General features: G+C 38.0%; 3 protein-coding genes across 5 annotated transcripts in view; all 3 read left to right on the top strand.

Annotated features, from left to right (window-relative positions):
- The window catches only part of LOC144510458 (homeobox protein Hox-A3), a 43,484-nt gene that overhangs the window by 7,706 nt on the left and 10,077 nt on the right, over nucleotides 1-25,701 (top strand). The window contains exons 2-3 of one of the 3 annotated variants that reach the window (XM_078239902.1): nucleotides 3,267-3,375; nucleotides 19,685-19,771. The gene's annotated coding sequence lies outside the window, so the exon portion shown is untranslated. The remainder of the gene's footprint in view (nucleotides 1-3,266; nucleotides 3,376-19,684; nucleotides 19,772-25,701) is intronic. The other 2 variants (XM_078239919.1, XM_078239911.1) reach the window with 2 other exon arrangements.
- LOC144510491 (homeobox protein Hox-A5) lies at nucleotides 253-3,272 on the top strand. The gene is made up of 2 exons (XM_078239952.1): nucleotides 253-840; nucleotides 1,312-3,272. Exons 1-2 carry the CDS (start codon nucleotides 264-266, stop codon nucleotides 1,560-1,562), a joined length of 828 nt encoding a protein of 275 aa, XP_078096078.1. The 5' UTR covers nucleotides 253-263; the 3' UTR covers nucleotides 1,563-3,272.
- Nucleotides 12,883-14,433, top strand: LOC144510497 (homeobox protein Hox-A4). Its single transcript, XM_078239965.1, has 2 exons — nucleotides 12,883-13,758; nucleotides 14,108-14,433. Exons 1-2 carry the CDS (start codon nucleotides 13,341-13,343, stop codon nucleotides 14,431-14,433), a joined length of 744 nt encoding a protein of 247 aa, XP_078096091.1. The 5' UTR covers nucleotides 12,883-13,340.

Consider the following 25,701-nt stretch of genomic DNA (forward strand, 5'->3'; position numbering starts at 1 on the left):
CCCACGCTCTCCCTTCCACGCAACCTTCCCGCTTGTAGCCACAGTGCACGGATTTACCTCTAGAGGTCATCAGCGAGAATTTACGACTGGACAACAAAAGCACGTGATTCTAAGTCGTGCCCCATATTTGGGCGCCTACGTAGGAGGGAACGAAGTACATGTCCCAGTCATTTCCATAATTCATCATAAATTGTGCAGGGTGCTAGACGCACAAGCGACCAAGAGCCACAAATCAAGTAAAAATAAATAAATAAAAAAATCAAATGAGCTCTTACTTTGTAAACTCATTCTGCGGTCGCTATCCAAATGGCCCGGACTACCAGTTACATAATTATGGAGATCATAGCTCGGTGAGCGAGCAATACAGGGATTCTGCAACGATGCATTCCAGCAGGTACGGCTACGGTTACAATGGGATGGATCTCAGCATTAGTCGTCCAGCATCTAACCACTTTAATGCCAGTGAAAGATCTCGAAGCTACTCTGCAGCAGCAACAACAGCAGCAGCAGCAGGACCAGAAGCAGGAGCAGACACCAGGTACAACCAACCTGCCACATCCACTCAGTCTCCTTCACCTGACCCTCTGCCCTGTTCCGCCGTGGTCAGTCCGCCTGCAAGCGACAACCACCACGGAATCAAAAACTCCATAGCAAGCCCAACTACCTCCTCAAATTCCAGCAGCAGCAGTCACATCAGTAGAGATGGGGTTGGCACGTCGCCTGGTACCGAGGATGACACCCCGGCAAGCAGCGACCCTCCAAGTTCACAGAACGGGCAAAGCACAGCACAACAACAGCCTCAGATTTACCCCTGGATGCGAAAACTGCACATAAGTCACGGTAAAATCCCTCCTCTCTTCTCTTTGCATTAGTGGAGTCCTAAATTACTCTGGCAAATCAAAACGCTAAATGTACATGTTAATGTTTCTTAATATCTTTGTAAGGAACATCTTTTTTTAAGTTGCTACTATATTTGGAACCAGATGGGTGGTGGGATATTTGTTAATAAGGTGTCTAGTTACGCATCAGTAATGTAAGAAGAAATAGGAATTGATAGATAGAAAAAGGTGTGGTTTATTATGGGACAGCTTTGTCCAAGTGGGCACTTTAACATTTAGTTCTAGCTAAGTTTCTGAAGTCATTTTGTTATTAAGGTCTGGGGGAGAGCGCAGTAGCTAGGCGTAGACATGCCGAGGCTAGATTTCGGTCTTGTGCTTTGAGTTAGTCCTATTTGCATTTTACCAGTGTGTTTCATATTCGACAATGTATTGATAGCACTAAACAAAGGATTCCTTTTTTTGTGGGTTACAGACAGTATGGGAGGACCAGAAGGTAAAAGAGCCAGGACGGCTTACACCCGATACCAGACCCTGGAGCTGGAAAAAGAATTCCACTTCAATAGATACCTGACCCGGAGAAGACGGATAGAAATTGCACATGCTCTTTGCCTCACAGAGAGACAGATAAAGATCTGGTTTCAAAACAGGAGGATGAAATGGAAAAAAGATAACAAGTTAAAAAGCATGAGCATGGCCGCTGCAGGAGGCGGATATCGTCCATGATCAATAGAAGTACTGGGCAGTAGCTGACCAATTAGCATAATGTCAATACAGTACTGACTTCCAAAACTCTTTTCCCGTGTTACTTCTATGAAGAAAATCATTTCCATGTTGCCGTATTCCAATCTTTGAATCGTTAGTCTGTTTTCTGGCCGTACTGTTGCCTGTACAAGTAATCTGCTTACAGTATATTGTCTAGAAGTAACAACAATGTTGTAGGAGTAGGTTAGCCTTGTGAATTATAGCTGTTTAACTTATTTATATTAATACAAGCGGTGTTACTTGAAGTAACTGTATAAAATCGTCCAGTAAAAATGTAATTATGTGTTGCACTCTGCAAAAAAAGTGTATGTAAGTGTTAGTGTTGCTAAATGTCAAAATAGCTCCAAGCTTGCAATACGTATTTAATTTCAGGCCATCGTCCTCTGTAATTGATATCGTAGTGTTAAATCACTGAGATGCTACCTATTCTGTGTTATTAGTGAGCAGTGAATTTTGTGAAGGATATTGCGACTTTGAACTGTATGTCTATGCTGTGCCTTTGTATGACTTTGCACGAACTCCAATAAGTGGCTCTTAGCGCAGCGTCAGTGTATGTTTTTTGTGACAAAGGATAAATATAAAGCCTAAAAGACTGGAGGTTTAAGAAATTCGTGATGAGCTTTTGTATTTGTTTTTAAAACTGACTGGAAGTTAAAATAAAGTTTCTATAGTAACTTTCCTGGACCTTGGCCTCCCAGATTAAGTATTTCTGTTGTGTCTGTTGTCCTGTGAATTAAATTGCTTCGAGGTTTGAGTCCAAAACTTACACTAAAACATTAAGTATGTTCTAATTTGTACAAGTTTGCACCACTACTCCACTTGGGAATCTTGCAGTTTGGGCTTACGACAGGCAATCAAGTTGCGCAAATTTATAAAGTCGAAGTTCAACCAACAGATTTTCTAAATTCTTGATCACTGCAAATGTTGGAATTCAGTAAGAATTAGCAAATGCAGTATTTAAATGCTCTATTGTAATTTGGCATATTTACGCAATTCGTATTAAATGTGTTCGTCTCTTCTAACTGTATTCCATGCGCCCTGTCTGTTGCGCACTTCAACACCGTTTGCTAAACTACACATTTTCCGCAAATGCCCAATTTCTTTGTTGTTGCTGTTGCTCTTCTTGCACTTACTCAAACCCCCTTTATAGACATGGTTATTCGGAAACTGGTCTGAGAAAAAAGTGAACCCTGAAGCACTCCAACCACTTTGTTCCGCAGGTAGGCGTTAGTCACGTTCCCTCAACTCCTCGACCAAAGTGTAGCGTAAACGTTTCCCAACAGGTATTTTTCACTTTATAGAGTTAACTTTACTTACCGCGTGAAGACAGGACAGAAAATTCGCCTCTTAGTTCCTGACAGCAAGGGGGATCAGCACTTTTACCCTTTCTGCTTAGTGAGTGCTTGTCCTTTAAAGTTATAATCAATAAACTTTTATACACCTCAGTTCCGGCTATATGACATTTGGGTGCCAAATGAATAGGGTTTTGTCTATGAATTAGATCGTAAAATCATCCATAGCACAGACTGATAGCCTCACTGGCTATAAAAAATCACGTGGTGTCATTAAAGTAAGTTTTATGGTTTTGGGGAGTTGACAACCAACAGTATATTCTACATAACATATAATCTCACTGACGCTGGACTTCATTTGGTTCCTTTGCAGATTGCGTGTGCAGACAGGCCACTCAAATGGCTAATTTTCATGTTCAGAGGACTATCCACAGCTCCACAACTCCAGTGTACAGGAAAGTTGTGTTTTCTTGCAAGACAAGGTAAATTTTGTTGAAATATTAACGTTGATGACTTTTCACGAGGAGTTTTGGCCCAGTGAAATGGGCCTTAAGTAACACCCAGAGTGCACTGAGGCAGAAGCAAGTGTGGGCAAAGTACTTGACTAGTTTCTTTCTGTGTTCCCATTGAGCTTTTATTTTACAAGCCAGGTTTTAAAAAATGAATGGGTAAAACAGGAGAAGAATTAAACTTTTGAAAAGACAAGTGGTTTCCCGTTTTAAAACATCTTATATGTTAAAAGTTTTAGGGGATATTCAATTGATTTTCATTAAATGTTACTGGCATTGTTCAGTACTTTAATATGTGGAGCAGAACATTCTTATTCCTTTTCATGGGTTCTTTACCCGCAGCTCTGTTGTGTCACTTGTTTATTTGTGTTTTCTTGAGGGGAGTATAATGCTCCTGATATGTGTTGAGAAATATAGATGTTCAGTCGTCTTAATTATTACGCATTTAGGATAGTTGTAGGGCACTGATACTTTAGTGCGTATTGTGCAAGCATTAGCAACTTATTATCACTCTGTATTACAGCAAAGTCCTTGTCGTCACACACCTGATTAAGGTATCATTCACTTTATTAGAAACACTATTTTCACACATTAAACCTATCCCCTCCTTATTTTCAGTTTAACTTTTATGGCAACAAAAATCATCCTCTTGAGCACTCCAAATGCACATGTTATAAATAAATATGTGAATGCGGAAGAACATAACAATCTTAATCCAAATAGTCTCGAATGAGGTATACGTGAGATATAAACACTTAAAGTTAAAGAAAAGAGTTAAAGAAAACCCGCTTTGAAATACAGCCAGCGAAAGAGTTACTGCAACTTTAAATCTGACTGCTGTAACACTAACATAGCTTTTGGTGAATTGAAGGTTTCCCACAGTTGTGACTGACGAACCATAAACTTTATGACCGGCTTTTCATTCTTTGAAGCTTCCGCTAGTCTAGTGTGTATATGGAGACTCACATGTGTAATTTACTGCTTGAAGATAAAGTGTTTCAAAAGGAAAATGCAACATTTCATAAATTTGGAAGACTTGATTATTCCATTTTTCTCTATATGGACAAATCCAACTTATAGCATAGGGGGTGGGGATGGCAGTCGGCCACACGTTTAAAAGGGATAATATGGTAGAAAGCAATTACCCTGTAGAATTTCTACTCAAAACATTCCACTGCAATTAGGCCAATTTTACGATGTGCTATAAAGATCCAACGGTAAATAGAGGAAATCAGCCCCAATATCAGTATTGCAGTTCCGGATCGGCCATGTCAAACGCGTCAATCTGTTGTAATTTCCTTTGTATTAGTTTACATTTAAATATGACAGTTTAATATATCATCTGTCCAAATCACTTAAATCCTTTTTACAACAAGACAAAACATGTTTTAGTTTCACCCAGTGCTACAGTGGCATCCAGTGTAACATTACATGTCAGTTATTAAATTTGAAATTGATGTATTTGTAATTGTTTTCCTAAGCATTAGTGATAACAAGTTATTTCGTTTCACATTGCACAAGGGTCTGTGCTTTTGATGTGTTTATTTTCTCGCCGAAAACACTAACATTTTTCTGTCTAAAAAGCGAGACTCCAAAGTGGGGGTGGGGGGTTGGGGTGGATGGATTTAGTGCTAGCGGGGTACACAATGTATATTCAAAGGATTAAACATGCAAATGTTTATCTAAATTGAGTAATCAAATACGTTACAAAGTGTAGATAGCCTGTGGGAACCGGTGAAAATATAGTGTAGTTATGGGGTCCTTTTCAAGAAATCTTGAACTCCCGATCTTTCTTTCATCGATGAGGTAGTTATGCATTCCCCAAACGCAGAGAATATCTTGTTTCCATATTTAGTAAACATTTGGTAAGTAAGATGTGTATGACCGAGGGGTTCAATTATTTCAAGAGAGCTGAGTGGAATTGCCTTCCAGAATTTTTTTCTATGGTTGGGGCTGCCACCTTACATGTATGTAAACTAATGTAGTTTTTTTTGGAGGGGGCGGTTATGGGGGTTCGCTTTACAGATGCGTCCTTATGTAACTTCTACACTGAAGAAAAACATGATTTGCAGCATAAAACCCATCTGTTCCATTGGTGAAACATACATTTTCAACACGTTCTCTAATTTCTGTCATAACAGAAGGTTTAATCTGAAATTACAGTGATTCACTTTCCCCTCCCAAATCTCTTTTCCCATATATAAATCTGACTGGTAGTCTAAATATAAATCTAAGGTCTTTGATAAGAAGCAATTGCCAAAATTTTGGTTGAGGCACTTAATCCAAAGCTATCAGATATCATATTTGTACCTATCATTTAACACTCCATCTCATTAATCAGTGTTTAAATATATATTTTAAAAGCTACTGTGCAAATTTACCAATTCTCTAAAAACATAACGCAGAAAACATATAAGTGTGAAACTAATAAAAAAGTTACGAGGGGTAAAATCAAGAGGTGGTCGCCATAAAATCTGGAATGTGACGTGCTTACGTTTCGTCTGTGTTAAGGGCACCGAAAGGACAACACATTTTTCAATAGCAATCTATGTTTGACTTTTGGGCACAATAGAATTTTGCCTAAGCTTTGCAAATGAGCTTCTGCAAGAAATCCAGAGCAGGGCATACTGTTAGCTTAACGCAGTTTCCTATTTGTAAACCTGTGCAGCTGCATATTATGTGAGAACGTGATGAATCTTCTTGGGCCCCCTTTCAGCGAATTTAGGGGGTCCCGCAGCATTGTGATTTTCTATTTATGAGCAAAGTAACAGATAATTGTTTTGGCGTTCATTAGCGCAGTAAAATAACCTGAAAGAGAAAGCACGAATGCTTCTTCATTTGTATATGAACACGACATGTTACAGTACATTCACTATAAGGGGAATAAATAGAAATGCATGTGTAGCAATATCGTCATGCACGTGGTAACCTAATGTATTATTTTCATATTACCCAATAATCAAGCTGGATATAGCTTTTGTAGACTGGTTTTCTATTTCAATTATGTTTGCTGGATCTTACTTGTAGCGATCTAGTTAGCTATTATGGAGCTTCGTATGCAATCCTCTGCATTCTAAACATTACAATGAAGGCTTTTAATCGAAGTGTGAGAGAAATGAATATACTAATATGGGTTCCAGGGATTGTATCATATTCATCTTTTATTTCTTGCATTTGTTTTGCATAATGTCATTTTGGTACTCGTTTTTTGCGAAATTACCTGATCTTGAGCAGACAAACATTACAATGCAAGGAAGGTAATTGTTACTAGATAGCCTGCTATGAATTTCTCAGCACAGAAGCTTTGGTTGCAGCATGAAATTGAGGACTCTTTTTAAGTCTTCCGGGAATGCAATCATTAATACCTTTTGCATTTACTTGAATGCAAGATATTGCAATAGAGAGTTGAAAAATTGTGTTGATATCTGTGCATCATACTATGGTTGGCACGGGGGAGAAAACACATGAACCCACTAAATAAATCGATTGTGTTTTTTATTACCAGAGATAAATCGTTTCCTAAACAAAGTAAAAGTAATTATCACCAGCTCACTTTTCTAATAATCATGTTATTTTATAACAATAGTGATGGCAATATGAATGGCGTATATATATTATATGTGCATTAGTTAACATTATAGTTCTCAGGAAGGGGTGGACAAATTGGAGTTAATCTTTTAAGAAATGTGGACATAGAATCAAAGCACTAAAGTAATTCTTTTTTAAAATGTTTTTTCTGCCTTTTTTGTTATTGCTTCGTCCACTACCTGCAGTTGTAATATAAGCTTATTAATTTTGCACCATTTTTCCTCAGAGATGTGTCATTAAAATGGCCTGCCTTTGGCATAGAATAAAACAAATATGCATGCGCCCTCCTCATTTTTGCCAAAATACGGAACTCGAATCGTGAGTTATTTCATTGCCCCAATAAAGGCTTTTCGTTGTTTAAATCTAAGAAGGAATGCGTTGAGGAAAAAGCGATAGATGGGAGAGAGAATTACAAGAAAAATGCATCTGCACACTCTGCGACTCGCCAGCAGAGCTCGCTTTAGACCAAGTTCACAGTCATTTTGTGTGAGCATGGACTGGAAGCTCATGCATCCATTGTTCTATCAGTGCAACAGAAAAGGACGGAAATACTAAAATAGACTCAAAAGCTTAATGCATTTGTTTTGTTTTTGTATACTATCTATAATTACATCGGCTGGCCGATGCAGTAAAAACTTACCCACTTTGGCACATCCAACTAAATAAAAGAGCACTTGAATAAACAGCTTGCAGACAGTTGAGGTTCATGCCATTTTTGAGTTTAAAGAAAGGTTTCCCTTATGGGGGGGACGGAATGGGGTGGGGGCAGACGAGGAGGGGGATGGGGACAGTGCCTCCAGCATTCCCAGACCTGAAATTAGCAGTACATCATGAAAATAGTGAACGAAAGGGGATATTATTTCAGTCCTCAGCAGTGCTTTGAAAAGGGGCTCCCTGTACCGTGGTTGGTAGGGCGGTACAACTGTAGGTCAAAAAGTTGAGGGTCAAAAGTTTACGTTTTGCACGACTTGTAATCATCTGCACAGACAGAGTTTGATGTCAATGTTATAGCGCGATCTTGACTATCAGCACAAAAGATAAAATAGCTTTGAGTTACTCGTGTATCATACTATGGACTCCAGGTGAACCCGAGCGACTGAACGACCTCAATTACTGACGAAAGGAAAGAAAAAAAATATTCTTTTCATGATCGAGACACGTTGTATTTCATCTTGAAAAATCGACCACGGTAATTTTTCTATCTGCTGTGTATATGCAGCAGGTAAACTTTCAACAACTGTACCAAAAAAATTGAGACTTTTCCCACAAAAAAATCGAATTGTTTTATTTGGGTTTGCCCTTTTTCGCGTCGAATGTCGCATTAAAAAAAAGAGATTCGGATACAGCAGCAGTCCGCCTGTCCAAGTACATCAGCTAACAGTGCACACGGTCTGACTCAAGGAAAAGATCGACATCATTTAGGCTTCACAGACATCCCCCCACATTCTGAATCTGTTTGAACAATGTAGAACCACTGGTACTAATTTAGAATGAAGGGACATTTCAAAAACATTTATGTTTGAACTGAGATCTTGTTTGAATAATCTAATTTGAAATACAGTATATTGGGACAACTTTGTGTTTCTCCCAGTTCCGTATAAATACCACAAGTATACTCAAAGACTCACGGCGAGAGAAAAGCTTGCGTTTGAGAAGAAAGTCTCTGGTTTAAAATGCAGAAATAACATTTATTGAGATTCTCCACTTACTCGAGCCAATGGCTATCTACGCATTCCCCTCCTTTTTTACTGACTGATAAACAGCAATATAAAAATCCATCAACACAATAATAGTGCTAACTTTATTCTTAATGCAAATGCAGTGTTGCAATTTGATATTAGCCGTAACTCCTGGCATGAAAGGTAAACGATTGAAGCCCAAGCACAATGGTTTATGAGATTTTAGCATGCGAAAACAAGGGCACGTCTTGTTTGCGGCAGTAAATTCTTCAGAGATTATTGCAACCCGGATGTAACAGTTGCCACCAAACGTAATCATTTTGTTATACCTTTTCCGTTTAGTTGCAATCAAGATAAAAGTCAAATGCCTTTAAAGATGCTGAATAAGCCATTTGGGCTTACAGAATTTGAATGGTATATCACACTATTCTCTATATTACACACATTGCGAGGAACAAGATGCAAATCTCTTATATAGCTATTCCATGGGGCAACAGTATTGTTCTTCCACTCTGTAGAACTGGAAAATCTGTGCCTTCGAAAGCAAAATAATTAGCACACAGGTAATAGGTCAATAAATAAAATATATGCAAAGACAAACGAAACTAATGTTTGTTACAAAATATACATCATACACTAAAAATTAAGGAAAGACAAATTATTTAATATCTGAGGCTGTATTAAATGCATTATTTAATAGCCGAAGAAGCCATCTTTATTCTGACTTCCATATGACACTTTGCAAAAAATAAAATCAGATTTTACTTGAAATGGGCAATATTGCTTTAAAATACAGACTGTAGCACCTGTGTATCTATGGATAAATAGGAAGAGAGACATGATAGGGACATAGACGGACGGTTAGAAAGGTCGTGGATTTAGATGAAAGAGGAATAGAGCATTTAGTAATAGCGGAGATAAAGAGAAAAACGTATCCATTGCAAATGATCTGACTTCTTTTTCTCCTGAGAAAGATGGAAAACGTACTCCAAACGAATAATTTCGTTTTGTTAATTTGACACTTGTTACTAGAATAGTTTGCAAAACATTAAAACGTATCCCTAAGCGGTAATATAATTGGTTAGGGTCGCTAGATTGCTGACATTTTTAAAGTTGTCACAGTTTTAAAACAGAAAATTCCACATTAAAGCCATGCTCCCCATTAAAAAATATTTTTAAGGATTCGATTTTTTTGACAAACAGAACAGCAGCCTGTGTAAGTTTGTGAACCCAGAGCACACGGACGGAGGCACCAATGAGAAGAATTTGAAATGAAATGCAGATGTATTGGTAAAACAAGGCCGTCCTTTGTGTAACTTTTTTTGCAAGTGAAATTAATTTTAAATTCCAAAAGCAAATTGTCTAATCACGACAGTCGTTAAATTTTGTTGAATATGCCCCCAATTAAGCTTTGCGCGGCTTATGAAACCAAACATTGCAAGTCTATTGATTTTACTCCAAACCCTGAGTATCTTATTTACAAACATTTAAAAACGGTTACCGAGTGGGCTATTGAAACACTCAGAACTGCTTAGCACCCACGCATTTTGCTCAGTTTCCCCCTCCACAAAGGTAATGACCTGGGCAAAACACCCTGGTATTTGAAAGAGCACTATAGGCCTTTTAGAAATGGCTAAGTCCAAGGCCGAGGTGAAATTCAGGTCACCGCGTCTAACAAATATGAAAATGTCGCCTCACGAATGGCACGCCTTGTTACTTAACAAAGACTGTCAATGTATAAGATTAATAAGAAATAAAATGCACACGGTGTCACTTTTCGGTCACTTCCAAACTTAGCTTAGCGTATCCCTTACGAAATCTCGTTTCATTGAATAAAATCTTTTGTTTTGTTTCCCGTGTTGAAGTCCAATAAACGCACAGTTGTGCAGCTCTGTGGGATGTGGTGCAAGCCTGCTCGAAGATGTATCTTCGAAATGTGCCATTTTATTTGTTTTATTTTGTTTGTGAGCTGGACACCGGCTGTTTCAGCCATATGCCCCAGATAGAATTGGAAACAATCAGATTTTCATCATGGTACAATCTATCTGATAAATCCTGACCCGTGCTGATGGACTCAGTCGGTAAATGAAGAAATTATGACACTCCTCGTCATCTAAACTACTGATTTGCTGTTCGGAGGAGAATTTAAACTGGTAACGTCTAATTTCTGATTTATTAAACCGCGAAACAAATCTCCCCCCACCCCCCCCCCTGCAAATAACTTGACTAATCTTTTTATGTAAAACCGATTTCCTCATCTCGACACTCTCTAAAGTATAAATTTGATATAAACTCTTAAAACATACACGTTTTGCAAATGTCGTAAAACGCGTTAACTTTGCCTTTCGCTTTAAAATGGCTGTAAATCTACCCTTGCAGTAAAAATGTCAAATGTACACGCAGGCGAGGTAACACTTGGGGGTCCTGGCTCCATCGCTGTTTATTATGAAAAAAACTGCAGAGGCGAATGACCTGCATTTGCTGGTCAAGTAATGCCTTATGTTTATGCGATAAGAACCTTTATTTTGCATTTTTCTACAAAACGCTTAAATACACATATTGGCCCAGCTAATTATTCGACTGCGCTATTTAGAGGCAAGTTACGTGGTCAGAGGAAAAAAGATGCACCCCATGCCTGTCAAGGAGAGAAGAAAGCACATTTTGGGAGTTAAATGTCATGGGGGGGGGGGGGGGGGGCGCTTTTCTAAGCAAAAATAAAGTTTTTAGCAAAATCATTTGGATCCGTTTACATTATAAGACTTTCGCAGCTTTTTAAATTATATTATGAATGATCTAAATATAAACATTTACTCAAGATGTCCTTGGTGAATACAATAAAATTGTACAAAATATTAGCACTGTTTCCATGCAGGTTTTCCCTTTGTACAGTGAGTGGTGGAAACAAACATCTGTTAATTACACTGGAAGTCAATTAATTTTGCTGTTCGATACTTAGTTGAAAGCATTCTAATGGACGATTATTCTGCGCATTAAAGTAGGGTAGTTGGTAAATGCACCCCAGAAACGATGTGTTGTGATTGTTGAAGAAGGTTCAGTCTGATTAAATGTTAGCTTGTGTGCCCGGATACAGTATATCGTCCAAACATTAAAACATTATGATGCATTCTTGATTGACAAGAACTCATGTTGTGAATCGATTATATTTCAGGAAAGAAGGCGTATTGCATATGGCTACTTTGAAAAAAATAATGTGCAGTGCACCTAAATTGTCACTTTTCTATTTGGTAAATTTCACTCTGCGGACCGTTTGGGGTGGATAAGAATTCAAACCTAAAACATTATACAATTTTAATCACATTAAGTTATATGACCAGCCAATTAGCTTGCGATTTTTTTTACGGCAGGTTATTTTTACTTCTTCTAAAATGAAGTCAACATTAGAAGGCTTTATCAATTATTGCTGGTATGTTTTGAGTTTCTGAAACGGATTACGTTTCTTGATATAACAAATCATACTGCATGCAGATTTAATCGTGTGGTTGTAGTAGGGCACCTGAAATAGAACTGACGCATTTAACGTTCAGTTATTGAGTGTGTTTGAAAGGAGCGGTTTGTTCAAAATTCAAATAAACAATCAACAAAACGTTTGCCCAATGCTTTGGAATAGAGTTCTATGCAAATGAATCGTTTCACTGAATAGTTGTGATTTGCGCATTTTTAAAAGATAATATAATTAGTATCTACTTTTATTGGGTATCTCGACTAACAAAATGTTCGTTTCCATCATTTTACTTTATGAAGATCAATTAAAGCAGATCTGGAAAAAAATCTAATAGTAGAGTATTTCATTAGATAAGTCACATTACAATCGAACAATTAAATGATAACATTTTTTAAAGAAGATTTATTACGCCAACAGTCTCAATTGATTACATAACGTTTATGTACATATGCAGTATATGGACAAAATCCTTTACTGTTGCCTGAGTTATTTAACACTTCGACCTGTACTTGGAATGTGCATTAAGTTCTTCAAACAGCTTTTCGGTCTGATCTAGGATTTTAAATTACTCGTGTTTTGACAACCAAACCAGGTATTTTCACAATTTTGTGGGAATTCTTCTTGTAAACGATGCATCTTGGAATGCCTTTGACAGCAACCCTGCATTAGAAAGGACAAGCGAGTGCGTTGAACTCTCGTAATTATTTTCCCAATTGTTTAATCCAAACCGCACCCCCCCCCCCCCCACCACGAAAGCACTGAACCATGTTGTGTTGTACAGAAACATTCTTAGAAAAGGGTAAACTATTTCAGACGATAGCAGATCTCTATTTAATACTGTCTTGTGATGTTTTCTCCGTCAACATGCATTTGCAAATATTTGCATTCGATAAAACATCATAATATCATTACCCATTTTAGATTATTTTAAAATGAGTGTCTTCCTGGTTGTTTGAATTTTCCTTTTCTATGCTACAACATAATTTCAGGGGAAACGAGATTTTGAATGATAATATGGAATTTTTGACTGGAGTCCATGCATTCATCATTGGTGTATTTCCTTATCCGGGGCCCACAGCCACTCACCCCATTGGCTGCTTGCATCACATGAACAGCTAACTTTATACACTTGACAGCAAGTAGGAGGGTTTTATGGAACAGAAAAACGACAACGCGAGAAAAATTAGTATTTTGCACTTCAGAAATTAATGACCATGAGTTCGTTTTTGATAAACTCCAACTACGTTGAGCCAAAATTTCCACCTTGTGAGGAATATTCTCAAAATAACTACATACCAAGCCAATCTCCTGAATACTACGAGCGGCCGCGGGACCCTGGATTCCATCATGAGGCACTATACCCACAATCAAACTACCCAGAGCCGACCTACAGCTTCAACAATGTCCAAGGCACTGGCAACCAAGACATGTCGCAAAGGGGTCATGTGCAGTCGCAGGCTAGCCTCCAAAATCACATACCGAGACAGAATCAGCTTTGTGAAGTGGTCCCAATAGCCACACCAGCTTTGTGTAGCCAGAATGCGAAAACCCCCACTGCCCAGAAAGGTACTCTCAGCAAAGAGCCCATAGTTTACCCGTGGATGAAGAAAATTCACGTTACTACCGGTAAGTAACTAAAGCTAACCTGAAACAATTAAAATTCAATTGAAATCGGATGTGCGGAATCCTTTCTGTAACTAGCCCTTTCATGAGATTTACGATCACCTAACTGTTAGGTCGGTAATTACAGCGCCCATAAATTTCATTGCCCTGGATCTTGCTCCTGGCCATGTGCCTTTGATGCTTTTCTAACCTAAATACCCAGAGCCATTTTATTGCAGTAGATTGTTCGCCGTTGTCAGAACACTTTGAGAAAAGTCTTGTCTTTTAGAACCTTCATTCACGTGCATCTAATCCCATTGTCAGATTCGTGGCTGTATCTGTATTTATGTTTGGTTACTTTTGTTTTGTTCAGTGAACCCAAATTACACTGGAGGAGAGCCCAAACGGTCTCGAACTGCTTACACGAGACAACAAGTCTTAGAGCTGGAGAAGGAGTTCCATTTTAACCGTTACCTAACCAGGCGTCGACGCATTGAGATTGCACACACTCTTTGCCTGTCTGAACGCCAGGTGAAGATCTGGTTTCAGAACAGAAGGATGAAATGGAAGAAAGATCATAAACTGCCTAACACTAAGATGCGTTCTGCTAGCTCATCATCTTCTACAAGCCAGCAAACACAAGTATCCTCCCAGGGCCCACAGCCAGATGGTTCAGCACCAAATTCATCAAGCCTATAGCTGCTTCGACTCTCCAACCCCTCTCCCACAACATAGTTTGGACCAAAATGTGTCTGCCACATAACTGACTTGAATGTGGAGGGATTTCTTGCAGTGAGAATTTTTTTCCAGGGTTGATGCTGTTAAACCCAAAAAGGGCAAGCATTTATGTTGTGTTAACCCATTCTCTGCAGACCTTCAAAGTGTTTTCTGTTTGATTGGGTGCATTCTGTATCCTTCATTACCTCCACATGAACTGATGCTAGGCTCTGTCAAAGTGGCTTCTTCCATGATATTCAAAGAAAAGAGATAAAAACGGACACTGAATAATAGATATTGTGAGGAAATGTAAGCGTCATAATCACAACTAGTGTAGTCTGTTGGAATATTTGTGAGAATTTAAGAATAAATCTGTTTTAGAATATGAGAAAGGCAGCAATATGTGTGGATGTGGAAATGGTTTTAGAGCAAATAAACTGTCCCAGATGCTACATATATAGGAAATAAATTATGTCGCCAGCGTTATTTAAGGTGTTTTTATTTTAAACCTGTATCCTCTATATAGTCGTGTTACTGATATCAGTATAACGAATGTGCAAGGATCTTATCCAGAGATTTCAAACGAGTGGTTGTATATTTAACAATTTTGGTACAGTCCAAACTGTGACGAAACCGTACAAATCATTGGTAAGATTTGTGTATTTTTCTGTGGATATTTCAGTGTGCTATGTGCAGTGCCAAATGTTGCTAAAACGAGAGACATAAACGACAGTGTAAAAATGAAAGCCCTGGGCTTTAAATAAAATGTTAATTCGTGGACCATCTCAGTTCTTATGTGTACGATTTACTTCAGTCAGGATTTAGCGAACACATGGCGAATTACTTTTTCGACTCCAAAACGTGGCTATGCATTCAACTGACCTGTTTTGAATATATTCACATCCTTACTTTCAAACTAAAGCAATTTAACCTCCTCCCCCCACCGCCCATCAACCGCTACCCCCCCCCCCCTCCCCCAATTCCCATCTCGACCCCCACACTGCAAAATATCTGGTGGTTCTGAAGAATAACCGAGCGAAAGAGGTTAAATTACTGCCTGGATCTACAATTCATCTTTCTACAGCCTTTCCACATCAAGTTCTACGTCACCGAGTCGTAAATAATGCAGTAAAATGTGAGGCGATCAAATAATAAGTCATCTATAAGATGGCAAACACGGCCTTCTGTGGCCCTAGACGCTATTATTCTGGTCCTGGAATAAAGTGTAGCCATGTGGGATTATTTTTAATTTGCATCCTGTTGTGCTGTCTCATACTTTACATTATTTAACGTGGTAACGACATTCCAAATATAAAAAATATAATCATTGTTTATTTTATTATTTGTAATATATGGCTAATAAAATATAAACTGCAGGACTAAATATTCGAATATATGCTGTGACTTCATTTTGTTAATCTTGGGGAATGGGCGCTAAACAATTAAATAGTTACTTCATTGAACATAAAATTGTAGCTAGTGACTTCTGGCATTGTGGACGATGATAATTCTAGTATGCTCCATGTTATTGATTGCTTGAAGACAGCACAAACATCAGGCTTCCAGAAAAAATAGTGGACATCGGAGGCTTCATTGTATCGCAAACAATGCACTTCTTTATAAACATCTTAGTGATTTTGATACATCTGTATGTCCCAGCAGCCATTTAAAGCTCACAGCATGAAAATTCGTTCATAGCTTTTCTTCTCCTCTTCAAATTGTACATATACTAGCTATAAGCACTACCAAGGCACAGAACGCATCACGTTAGCGATGGGCAAAATACACGTACGCTGTTCCTCTTAAAACTTGTTTAGAACTGAAATACCCTGCCATTATGTAAAATTACGCACAAATACTATTGTCCGAACTTTCGATAGGGATTATACGAAAATAGACTGAATTTTCACATTTAGCTCCTTGAGAGAAAAAAATAAACCCTGCTCGCGGCTGTAGAAATATTTTGTTCTTTTCTTACAATTAGCAAACAACAACTGCTAGCATGATCAGCATAGACATTCGTAAATATGTTTTGGATAACGATTTAGGACGACTGCAAAAGTATATGGAAAGACAAAGAATCGGACGATGAGAAAATTCGCCCCCATTAGTCAGTCGTGCTTGCTTATCTGTAAGAGGAATTTTAAACAGATTGAAAATACCAGATTTTGCTCGGAATCATTAATCACCTCATTCAATAAATACTTCTTTGTATACTTCAACAGCAAGTCTGAAGGGCGCTCTTTTGGAAAAGTGTGTGGACACATTGGATTCTCTTGAATAAAATGTGACTATCTCGACGAGCACCATGTTTTTCCCCCCTTGGAACAATCCTGGAGTTGCTTGCTAGCATTTTTTATTACCACAGAAAATTATAAGCACATATAGTCAAAGGGAAAAGGTAATTTATTTTATTCCAAGTCAGTTTTGAAAAGGAAAAGTTTATTAAAACTTAGCCCTCAAATGACCAAACTTTAGGCGCCTTTAGTAAATGAAAACCCGTTTGCATCTTTATTTTCTTCCTCTTTGATGTTTTTGGTTTATTGTAAATCGAACGGTCTTTTGTAATAAAAAGTTGCATTGTTTGTCAACGGCTGGGCAACCAGAGCGAGTTCACCAAGAGGACAGATTTTCTGACCGATTAGCCGCTTTTAGCGGTGCAGTCTGACCCCTCAAACCCTTGACCTTTAAAAAGATGGACAGTGCTCTTTCCACTATTTCCTATGCCTGCAGATAGGGGTTAAAATGTATCTTGTTATCAAAAAAAACCTAGAAAAAGTCCCAAATAACTTTTTTTTAGAAAATCATGTTTAAATATGCGGCGATACAAAGAGCAAAGTTTATATATTTCTGTGTGTGTGTATATATATATATACATATACATTATGTGTGTGCACATACAGTGCCGTTTGCTGTGTGGGACGTGCTTGTGAAAAGAGTGCTTGATGATAATTTATACCCAAGTTGCAAAACACAACCCTCGTGCGTTGTGAGAAACAATGCCTATTTTAAATGGTTTGGTTAATAACATTTTTGTAGTTAAAGGTTGTCATGATTTAAAAGAATGGATCCAATCTCTCACTTGTTACAGTGAGTTGATTCTCCTATTGAGGAGTCTTCATTGTTCTGATTATTGAATAGAGGAATAACCAGTATGTTTTCTATCAAATACAAATTTGCTTTCTATGAACTATATCTGCACTAATAGCTCTTTGGGGCCAGTATTTTGAAAATTCATAAGTAATTAATTTAATAAAATGCAGCATTTCTTTTGTTTACGCATGTGAAAATGTATGATTTAATTAAAATCAAAACACGACAGTGTGAGTTTAAAGCGCATCTAAAGCAGTGAGAGATTGCCACCAATCATAAAAACTCATTGTGTGTATTTTAATCAACTATTTCTACAACGCAATGTTCGTTATTACCCTTAAAAAGACCAATTTATGCACCACCGTAATTATGGGCTCCTATTTGCCAGACAAAATGCAAAATCTAATCCACATTTGAGTGGTATAATAAAATATCGACTGTGGCTAGTGAGGGTCGATTTGGTGTCAAATTTAACAGCCTTGGGGGGGATGTAAAGTCATATATGAAAGAGTTAGTCTTACATGTGACTTATATATGCGGGTTACTGTAACACTAAGCTTCAATATCAAACTGTCAGGCGGACAATAAAGACAGCTTGAAGAAATGCCCAAGAATATTGGACTGAGGCTGTTCGAACTATAGGTGACACAAATGGCAGACCTGTCAAATCTGGGATCAAGCCAGGCCAGTCATTTTTGCATTATCACTTACCAGTAAGCATCCAAAGACTAAAAGAAAACCAGGACAATAAAGATTCAACTAAGAAGGGGAGCAAAAAGGGAAAAAAAACTCCACACTCCAAGATAAAGGGTCACGCGTCTCCTCTGTGTATGTATTGAAATTTTAATCTCCCCAGTCACGTGACTCATTAAATAATTAATGCAGCCGGTCCGGAATAGATATGTAGTCGTCAGTATTCGCACTAGATCTGTTTCAGTCTGATGTGAAAATGAACTTTCCTTAAAAATAAGTCTATAATTGGAAGACCTGTCTCAGAAAAGGAAGAGGCACAACTCAGGCACGAATTGTGGTGAGTAGTGTCTTTATGATCAGTGTTTTATTCTGTTTATGTTTTTACCTTTTTATTTCTTAATACTGTCATAAATGTGATGAATAGCACCCTTTAGTATTCAGATTTAAATCACGGCATGTCTGTGATGGTGTTTAGTCAGTCTCTCGCGTGTCAGTAATATTTTAGATTTTTTTCATGATTAATTGCAACAAATACAAACACATATGATGATGTTCTAGTTCACAGTATGTATGCCTGGATACCACGGTGTAGCTGTGCTGCTTTGTTCAATTTTCCTGTCGTTAATAAATCACCATCTCTTACATGCGCAGGGCTGAGAGGCAACTGTAGGCAGCAGCGTTTGGAAATGAAGAGGCATAAGCTAAATTCCTCTATGATTCATTAATTTGAGCGATTTACAATAAGTGGCAGAGTTATGGTGCTCCAACAAATGCACTAACATATGTAATTCTGAGCAAAGTGAAGCACTTATTCTGCCTGTCTACTGTTTGGCTTAGGCATGGAAATAATGTGCAACTATGAGCCGGAAAAAACATATAAGACTAAAGAATGTACAGAAACACCTGTCTTTATTGTAGTGTTTTAGGACAAATTAGTGACTCTCTTATTTTCATAATATTGTATTCATTTATTTCCATGGTTTTGCTGGTATAATCTCTGAACTCGTAAGGACGCAGTTTGCCCTCATGAAAGAATATATTTGTTCTTCGCAAAGATCTTGCTCCTATTTAATAGGTGCATTTGATGTTGGTACCTGCCGAAAATAGATCCAGAAACGTGCATTGTTTGCACTCATAATTAAGTAGCACTCCTAATATTTACAATAAAAGATCATTAGTAAAAGTACATACCACTTAATTAAATGTCTCATCACTCCAGTCAAGTACATTTTATTATTCTCACTATTGGCTATGATCAATCAAAACAAGATAATTGCAATAGTATAACGGCTGATACAATGTCTTCAGCTTCCGGGCCGGCATTCCAATGAAACACATCTGTAATTGGATGCACCTCCTGAAATCAGAACAATACGTTATGAGTTACTGTTTGGCAACTGCTTCACGATTATTATTTTTTTAACGACAATAAATGTACTCCTTTTAGATCTAGACCGTCTCTATCCAGAATCAAGATTCGTTCCAGGATAGTCTAATTGGGCATTGAGATGGTCTAAGAGCCCGAATTTGAAAGGTAAAATATTTTGCTTTGCTGCTGAATTCAGGTGGACTGGTTTTATTTTAGTGTAACAGGTGGCTTGGTGCTTGCAGTTCATCGGAATCAGGGAACACTAAATGAAAACGTAATTTATTTCTCCAACTCTTGTTATAAGCTGAGAGGTTGCGTGCACTCCGCAGAACTGTTCCCTTCCACGTTGAAATGTATTACCCGGCTGCAAAAGGTAGTCATGGAGCCATTTGAGAGTGTCAGGTCGGTGGTTATTTAAGGGAACAAAAGCCTAGGGTAATTCCTTTGTTTCGGGTTCACAGCAGCCTCTAAGAATTCACTGGGGCTGGAAACATAAAGCTTGATTTATTTAACAGGGAATATCATAAATATCATTTTTAAAGGAAAAACAACTTTTTCTGTAACATCACCAAATAACACACATATATTTATTCATTTTCAACTCTGTATATGAATTTGAACAACAACATTGGCAGGGGGAGGATCATAAAAATATTTACTGTAATTGTGTAGGGCTTGCTAATTTGCTGTCAACATATTGCCAAAATAAAAATACACGTAGCCATACTTGAAGGGCAATATGCTTTGTAAAACCACCTATTTATTTTTCATGGGATCCAAATGTCACCTCAAAGCAATCTTTCTCAATGCTTGCGATAGCACGCAATCTCTATTCTATTTCCGTTTGCATATGAAACTAACACCCGAATGTACAGCTGTAATCGGTAAAATGCAGTGAAGAGACCTGAAACCCCTTGGTTGCAAGTGAACGTAAAATATATCCAATTTCTTTATTTTATTATTACCAGACTAACAAGGAATATCGAAGCAAGAACTTCTCTCCAGTTCCGTTTTCCCCATTTTTTTGTGCTGAGTGTAAATATCTAAATGGACAGACTTTCCGATATGATTTGTAATTTTATTCAAAGGCAAAATGCAATGCTTAAAAATAAACATTATTTTCGACCTCTTCGACATAAGAAATCCAGTTCAGTACAAGTTCTAGGCATGATATAGTTAATAGGACATCAAATGAAAATCACACCAAAATAATATTTTTTTAAATAACCTTTTAAGAAAGAAAAGCAAATCCACAAATAAGAACCGACTAAGCACAGGCATGTAGGGCAAAGCGGCATACAAATCTTCCCTCCATTCCATAAACAGTATGTTCAGCAATATGTTGGTTAAAGGTAACACTTTTCCCGCAGACAATACAAGCAAATAGTGTTGTTAGACTTTGTGAAGTTCCGGATTGGTAGGAATGCTCAAATTATCTGGTTAGTTGAAAGTGCCGTTTGATAAGTAGAGCAGTTTTATTGCATGGAATAAGGAGTGCAATAAATTACTCAGTCTTAATGCTTTGTTGTGATGGGTTTGTCAATTGCACCCGCATACAAAAATGATTTTCGTACAAGGCCACTCTTAAAATGAAAACAAACAGAATTTTACTGATACTTGGCAGGCTTATTTTTCGGATAGTTTCTGTATAAAGTTGATAGAATTTAGATTAAAAGAAAGCAATTGTTTCCTTGCGGCCATTCGTTTCTTGGGGACGTTTTCTCATGCTCCGAGCACTCAGTCTAATTTTATTCAGGTCAGCGTCCGCCTAAATCTTGCACCAGATCCTGTTTCCTAACTTTATTTCCCAGCCTCAAAGTCTAACATTTCCACTTAAAGGGTGTGTTTGTTCTGGAGAACAAAGACAACGAAATAATATTCAACTGTGCTTAAACAGCGGGAGAAAATCGCTTATCTATAATTACACGTTTGTTACAGAGTAATGTCTCAATGGACATTTAAAAAAAACAATAAAGAGTAAAATGAAACGTGTAGCGGTGGTTAGTGCTTAACGTGCGAACGCCACTTTCTCTGCCATGCTGCCCGGCTTTATCCTTACCTTCGCAATGCAATGGGACTTAGCTCTCCTCAACACTGGGGCAGCTGTTTTCCTAAACCAACACCGCTTAAATGCAATGCGAGTTTGCAAGCATACTACCCTAACAATGAACCACAGAAACTTTATTGTATGTGCCTAATAACCAGATTTGATCCAGATTCTGCTAACAATTATTTTTAAGTCACGTGAACGGATTCCATAAGGTTTTTTTTCCCCCTCGATTTGACCCTGCTTGTTTGCTGGGCTGCTTTTTTCTCTCTCTCTTTTTAATGCTCAGATCTCACAGAAAACCAGTGCCCCAGACGTCTGCAGAAACCTGTAAGGCAACCAGTTCAGTATTTGCGGGGCGCCGGATCAGTGTTAAGGATTTAAATTTCCTTCTCCTGCTTTTCTGGCCTGAACAGGCTTTGCAGAAAGAGGGACTATCTCAAGTAAGCAGTGAGCAATATTTTTAAAACAGCCGGATAATCTGGAAAATGTAGAATCTGCAGGGTGCGTTGGAACTTTCCCCCCCCTAAAGCACATTACCAATTTCGCAGCAGGCTTTATCCGTCCTTTGAGGCTGATTTGGATTTGGCTGAAATCTCAGGTAAGCTATAAGATTCTTTGCAGCTCTATCTATTGGCCTATAGAACAATCCCCGGCCCAGTTTTCAATTAATGCACAAAACCTGACCCAAGAGAAGCTATTGCTTATCGCCTAGGCCGATTATCTGTTTTTCCAGATTCTTCAACCTTTAGAATGGACACGTCGGTTATAGTTATTTCCTGGAACATTTTAAAGTTCAACTTTTCACTTTTTAAAAGTTTGTGCTGGTTTTGCGATAATACCTCTAAATCAAAAATGGCCATTAGTTGCTCGGACAGAAGAACTGTTTAACTTTCAAAATTTTAGCCCCAAGATATAACTGTGAGCTGTGAGAGCTATTTCCTTACTTTGATGGGTTCTACTTGTCCAGTACAAGTGTCCTAAATATATCTTCAAACTGTAGTCTCCGAATAGCCGGTCTCAACTGTCTCAATTTCAGAAGGTTTCTTGCAAATTTCAAAGAAACCTGGCGTACATTTTTGTCTGTCTGTCTGTCTGTTTATCTATCTATCTATCTATCTATCTATCTATCTATCTATCTATCTATCTATCTATCTATCTATCTATCTATCTATCTATCTATCTATCTATCTTTACATATGTGCATACTTAAACGTATATGCATATATTTACGTGTGTATATGCGTACATTATATGTCGAACTTCAGTTGGTAGTGTTCATCAATTATTCATTAATGTTTTACTTTGGGTGAAAGTTTAACCACGGCCTTTGTAAGACCATTGCATGGATTTTGTTCAGAGTGAAAATGTAGAAGGCATAACCTCTCTCAAATTTGCTGAGGTTGGGAGGCCAATAAACTGGTCTTGCTTTTGTACCCTGACACTTGGATTTGCTGTTATGATTAGAATTTAACTCAGTTCATCAAGAGCCATACTTAACTGTCCCACCCAAACTTTTTGCATATGCAGGCTTGCCTAAAACTGTAGAATTGGACATTAAAACAACTTTCGATCATTTGGGACACTGAATAATGGTTACAAGCAAGAATAGTGTTGAAAGGAAACGTGTCTATATTGTGTAAAACAGCTTGCAGTGAATGTTTATGAAACAACTTTCAGAGATATTCAGGATGAAAATGAATAGAAGGAAGCAAAGGTGGAAGTGGAAGGGGCAAAATAAAGTAAAAGCAACAGAATAAAGGGACCATACTGAAAATAGAACTTACATGAGAAAGGCACGTTTTCTAATTATATTTAAATGGCAGAAAATACGTGCTGAGAATAGAGACATATCAATTATCAATCTCTTACATGAACTGTAATTTTTTAACAACTTCAGCCAAATTGATATTTCAGGTGTCTTGATATTTTCTCCTAAATACTTTTGATTACCCCAAACTTTCAATACGTGTTGCACTAAAGTAAGGTAAATCTGACGAAGAAGGCAGAGATTTCAATTCTATTCCCTAAAGATACACAATGGCCATATTTTCATCGATGGTTCCGCATCACTATTAACATATATTACATTTGAATCTATTTTGTACTTTCTTCCGCAAGAAATTCAATGCATCACTCAATTGGCAGAAAACGTGTAAGCACACATTTTGCATGAAGGTCCCTACAGACATGACTTACCATTCTACAGGAAAAGAAAGCAGAATCATTACATCGCTGTCAAGTCCACTCCTCACCCTGTGCTACACTCACTAAAATCACCTAGGCTTTCTGGGACACTGCTTTGTCTTTGTCAGGTAATTATAATCCTTTTCTAGTTTCAATAACTAGCATGGTGTAACGTGTGGGTGTTAAGCAAGTCCAGTACAATAGCACGCTCTGAAAAGGGAGACTCGGGTGGAAGCCTAACCACTGTGGGACTTCCCTGCTTATTTGGCTGTTTTGGTCGAAAATGTGAAGTGCTCCCTTTTTCATAGGTCGATTTAAACTTCCGTTCCGGGTTTTAATGCGCTGCCAAGAACTATTCCTCGTTCCAAATAGTTGAGTCTGCAGGCTCCGGATAGAGGTCTTTTACACTATGAGATACAGGCGACACAACTTACCGTACCGTGGATTTCCTGCAAAGAATTATCGCGGAGCAACCTTCTGCAACACCAACAAAACTCTGCTTAAGAAACTTCTTAGGTTTTGTTGGGTAAAAAGTTAGGTTTTGCCTGAAAAAGGTGCTCCTTTAATTATCTCCCAAATTCAAATAAAAGGATTTAAGTTGACGTATGACCACGTGAGCACATAATACAGCGCATTATTGTGGCATTTGGATCGGAGACCTATGCTGGCTTCGGCTGTGATTACGCTTTTCCACTTTCTGTTAAGAGCCAGCTATTTTCTTCTAAAGAGATTGCACTCTGGGCACTGGATTTCACATGAAGGAATATATGCGAGCAGGGCGAGATGCTGCGTTTAGCGGAATGGATTTTATTTTGAGGTATTCCAAATGCTTCCGTTGATTGTTCATTAATATGGTGAGTTATTGCTGTTCAAGGCAAAGGTCAGTGGAAAGACTTACGGGTGTCAGATTGTGCCAGAACACGCTTAGATTCCCCTTTTTTCTGTTTGCTTCGGCATATAATCCATTTCCAATAATATTCTCTCTCCATATGGTAAATGGAAAGAAGTTATTTTGTAGAATACTGTTCGGATCACATGCGTGTGTTGTCCTTAAAACAGGAACAATTGAATATTGAAATCCTGTCAATGGCCGCTCTCTGCCCGAGTGTGTACAAACAAAAGTGTATTTTTATCACATAGAATTTAACGCCGATATTTCTGGCTCTAATGGATGTTAAGAGGAATGATTATTGTATCACATGGGGGTAAATATGCATCTACTTATTCTGGCATTTTATTCATTATGTAATGCGCTCCAATGAACGGTTCTCCGTCCATTTTAGAAATCTACTCAGCTAGTTTGTGAATTGTAGTATCTCTAGGCGGAGGTTATTTAGGTTTCGCGTTACTAAGTGTGTGTTGTTGAAATCTCAATGAATCATATCGCTTAATGGAGGTGTATTAAATTTTATGCTTCTATCATTGACGGGCAGTGATGTTGTGTGGGGGGGGGGGGGTGGTGGAGAGAAGAGAGAGAGTCAATCCACCTAAGGTTTAAATTTTTTTAAAAAAATCATTGTTGCTCAAATATAGCCCCTATTTGTTCATTTTCACCGTGGTAGTATTTGATTAATGTAAGGCACTAAGCAGGCTGAATCGAGAGGATTATTTTGTTAGCAGGCCGTCATTGCGTTGGAATACGGATTGCCTGGAGAATTTAACGAAATAAATTAAAAGGCGATACGAACTAACGCAATACTGCCTTTGTTTATAAAGGATGCATGCGCGATGAATAAAAGGCTGGAGAAAGACTCGTTATGATATGCTGGGGGTGCAAATGTTATATAAAATTGCACCCACCAGTGAGTCCTGCTCAGGAAAGGTCAGGGTGTTGCGATTTGATTTATGTTTTCGGTGGACT

Source organism: Mustelus asterias, chromosome 2, assembly GCF_964213995.1.
Source record: "Mustelus asterias chromosome 2, sMusAst1.hap1.1, whole genome shotgun sequence".
Taxonomy (NCBI): domain Eukaryota; kingdom Metazoa; phylum Chordata; class Chondrichthyes; order Carcharhiniformes; family Triakidae; genus Mustelus; species Mustelus asterias.

Excerpts from the sequence above, each read along its gene's own strand:
- LOC144510491 (XM_078239952.1), top strand. The coding sequence starts at position 264 with ATGAGCTCTTACTTTGTAAACTCATTCTGCGGTCGCTATCCAAATGGC. Across the intron at positions 841-1,311 it reads AAAACTGCACATAAGTCACG|ACAGTATGGGAGGACCAGAA; the intron begins GTAAAATCCCTC and ends TGTGGGTTACAG.
- LOC144510497 (XM_078239965.1), top strand. The coding sequence starts at position 13,341 with ATGACCATGAGTTCGTTTTTGATAAACTCCAACTACGTTGAGCCAAAA. Across the intron at positions 13,759-14,107 it reads GAAAATTCACGTTACTACCG|TGAACCCAAATTACACTGGA; the intron begins GTAAGTAACTAA and ends TGTTTTGTTCAG.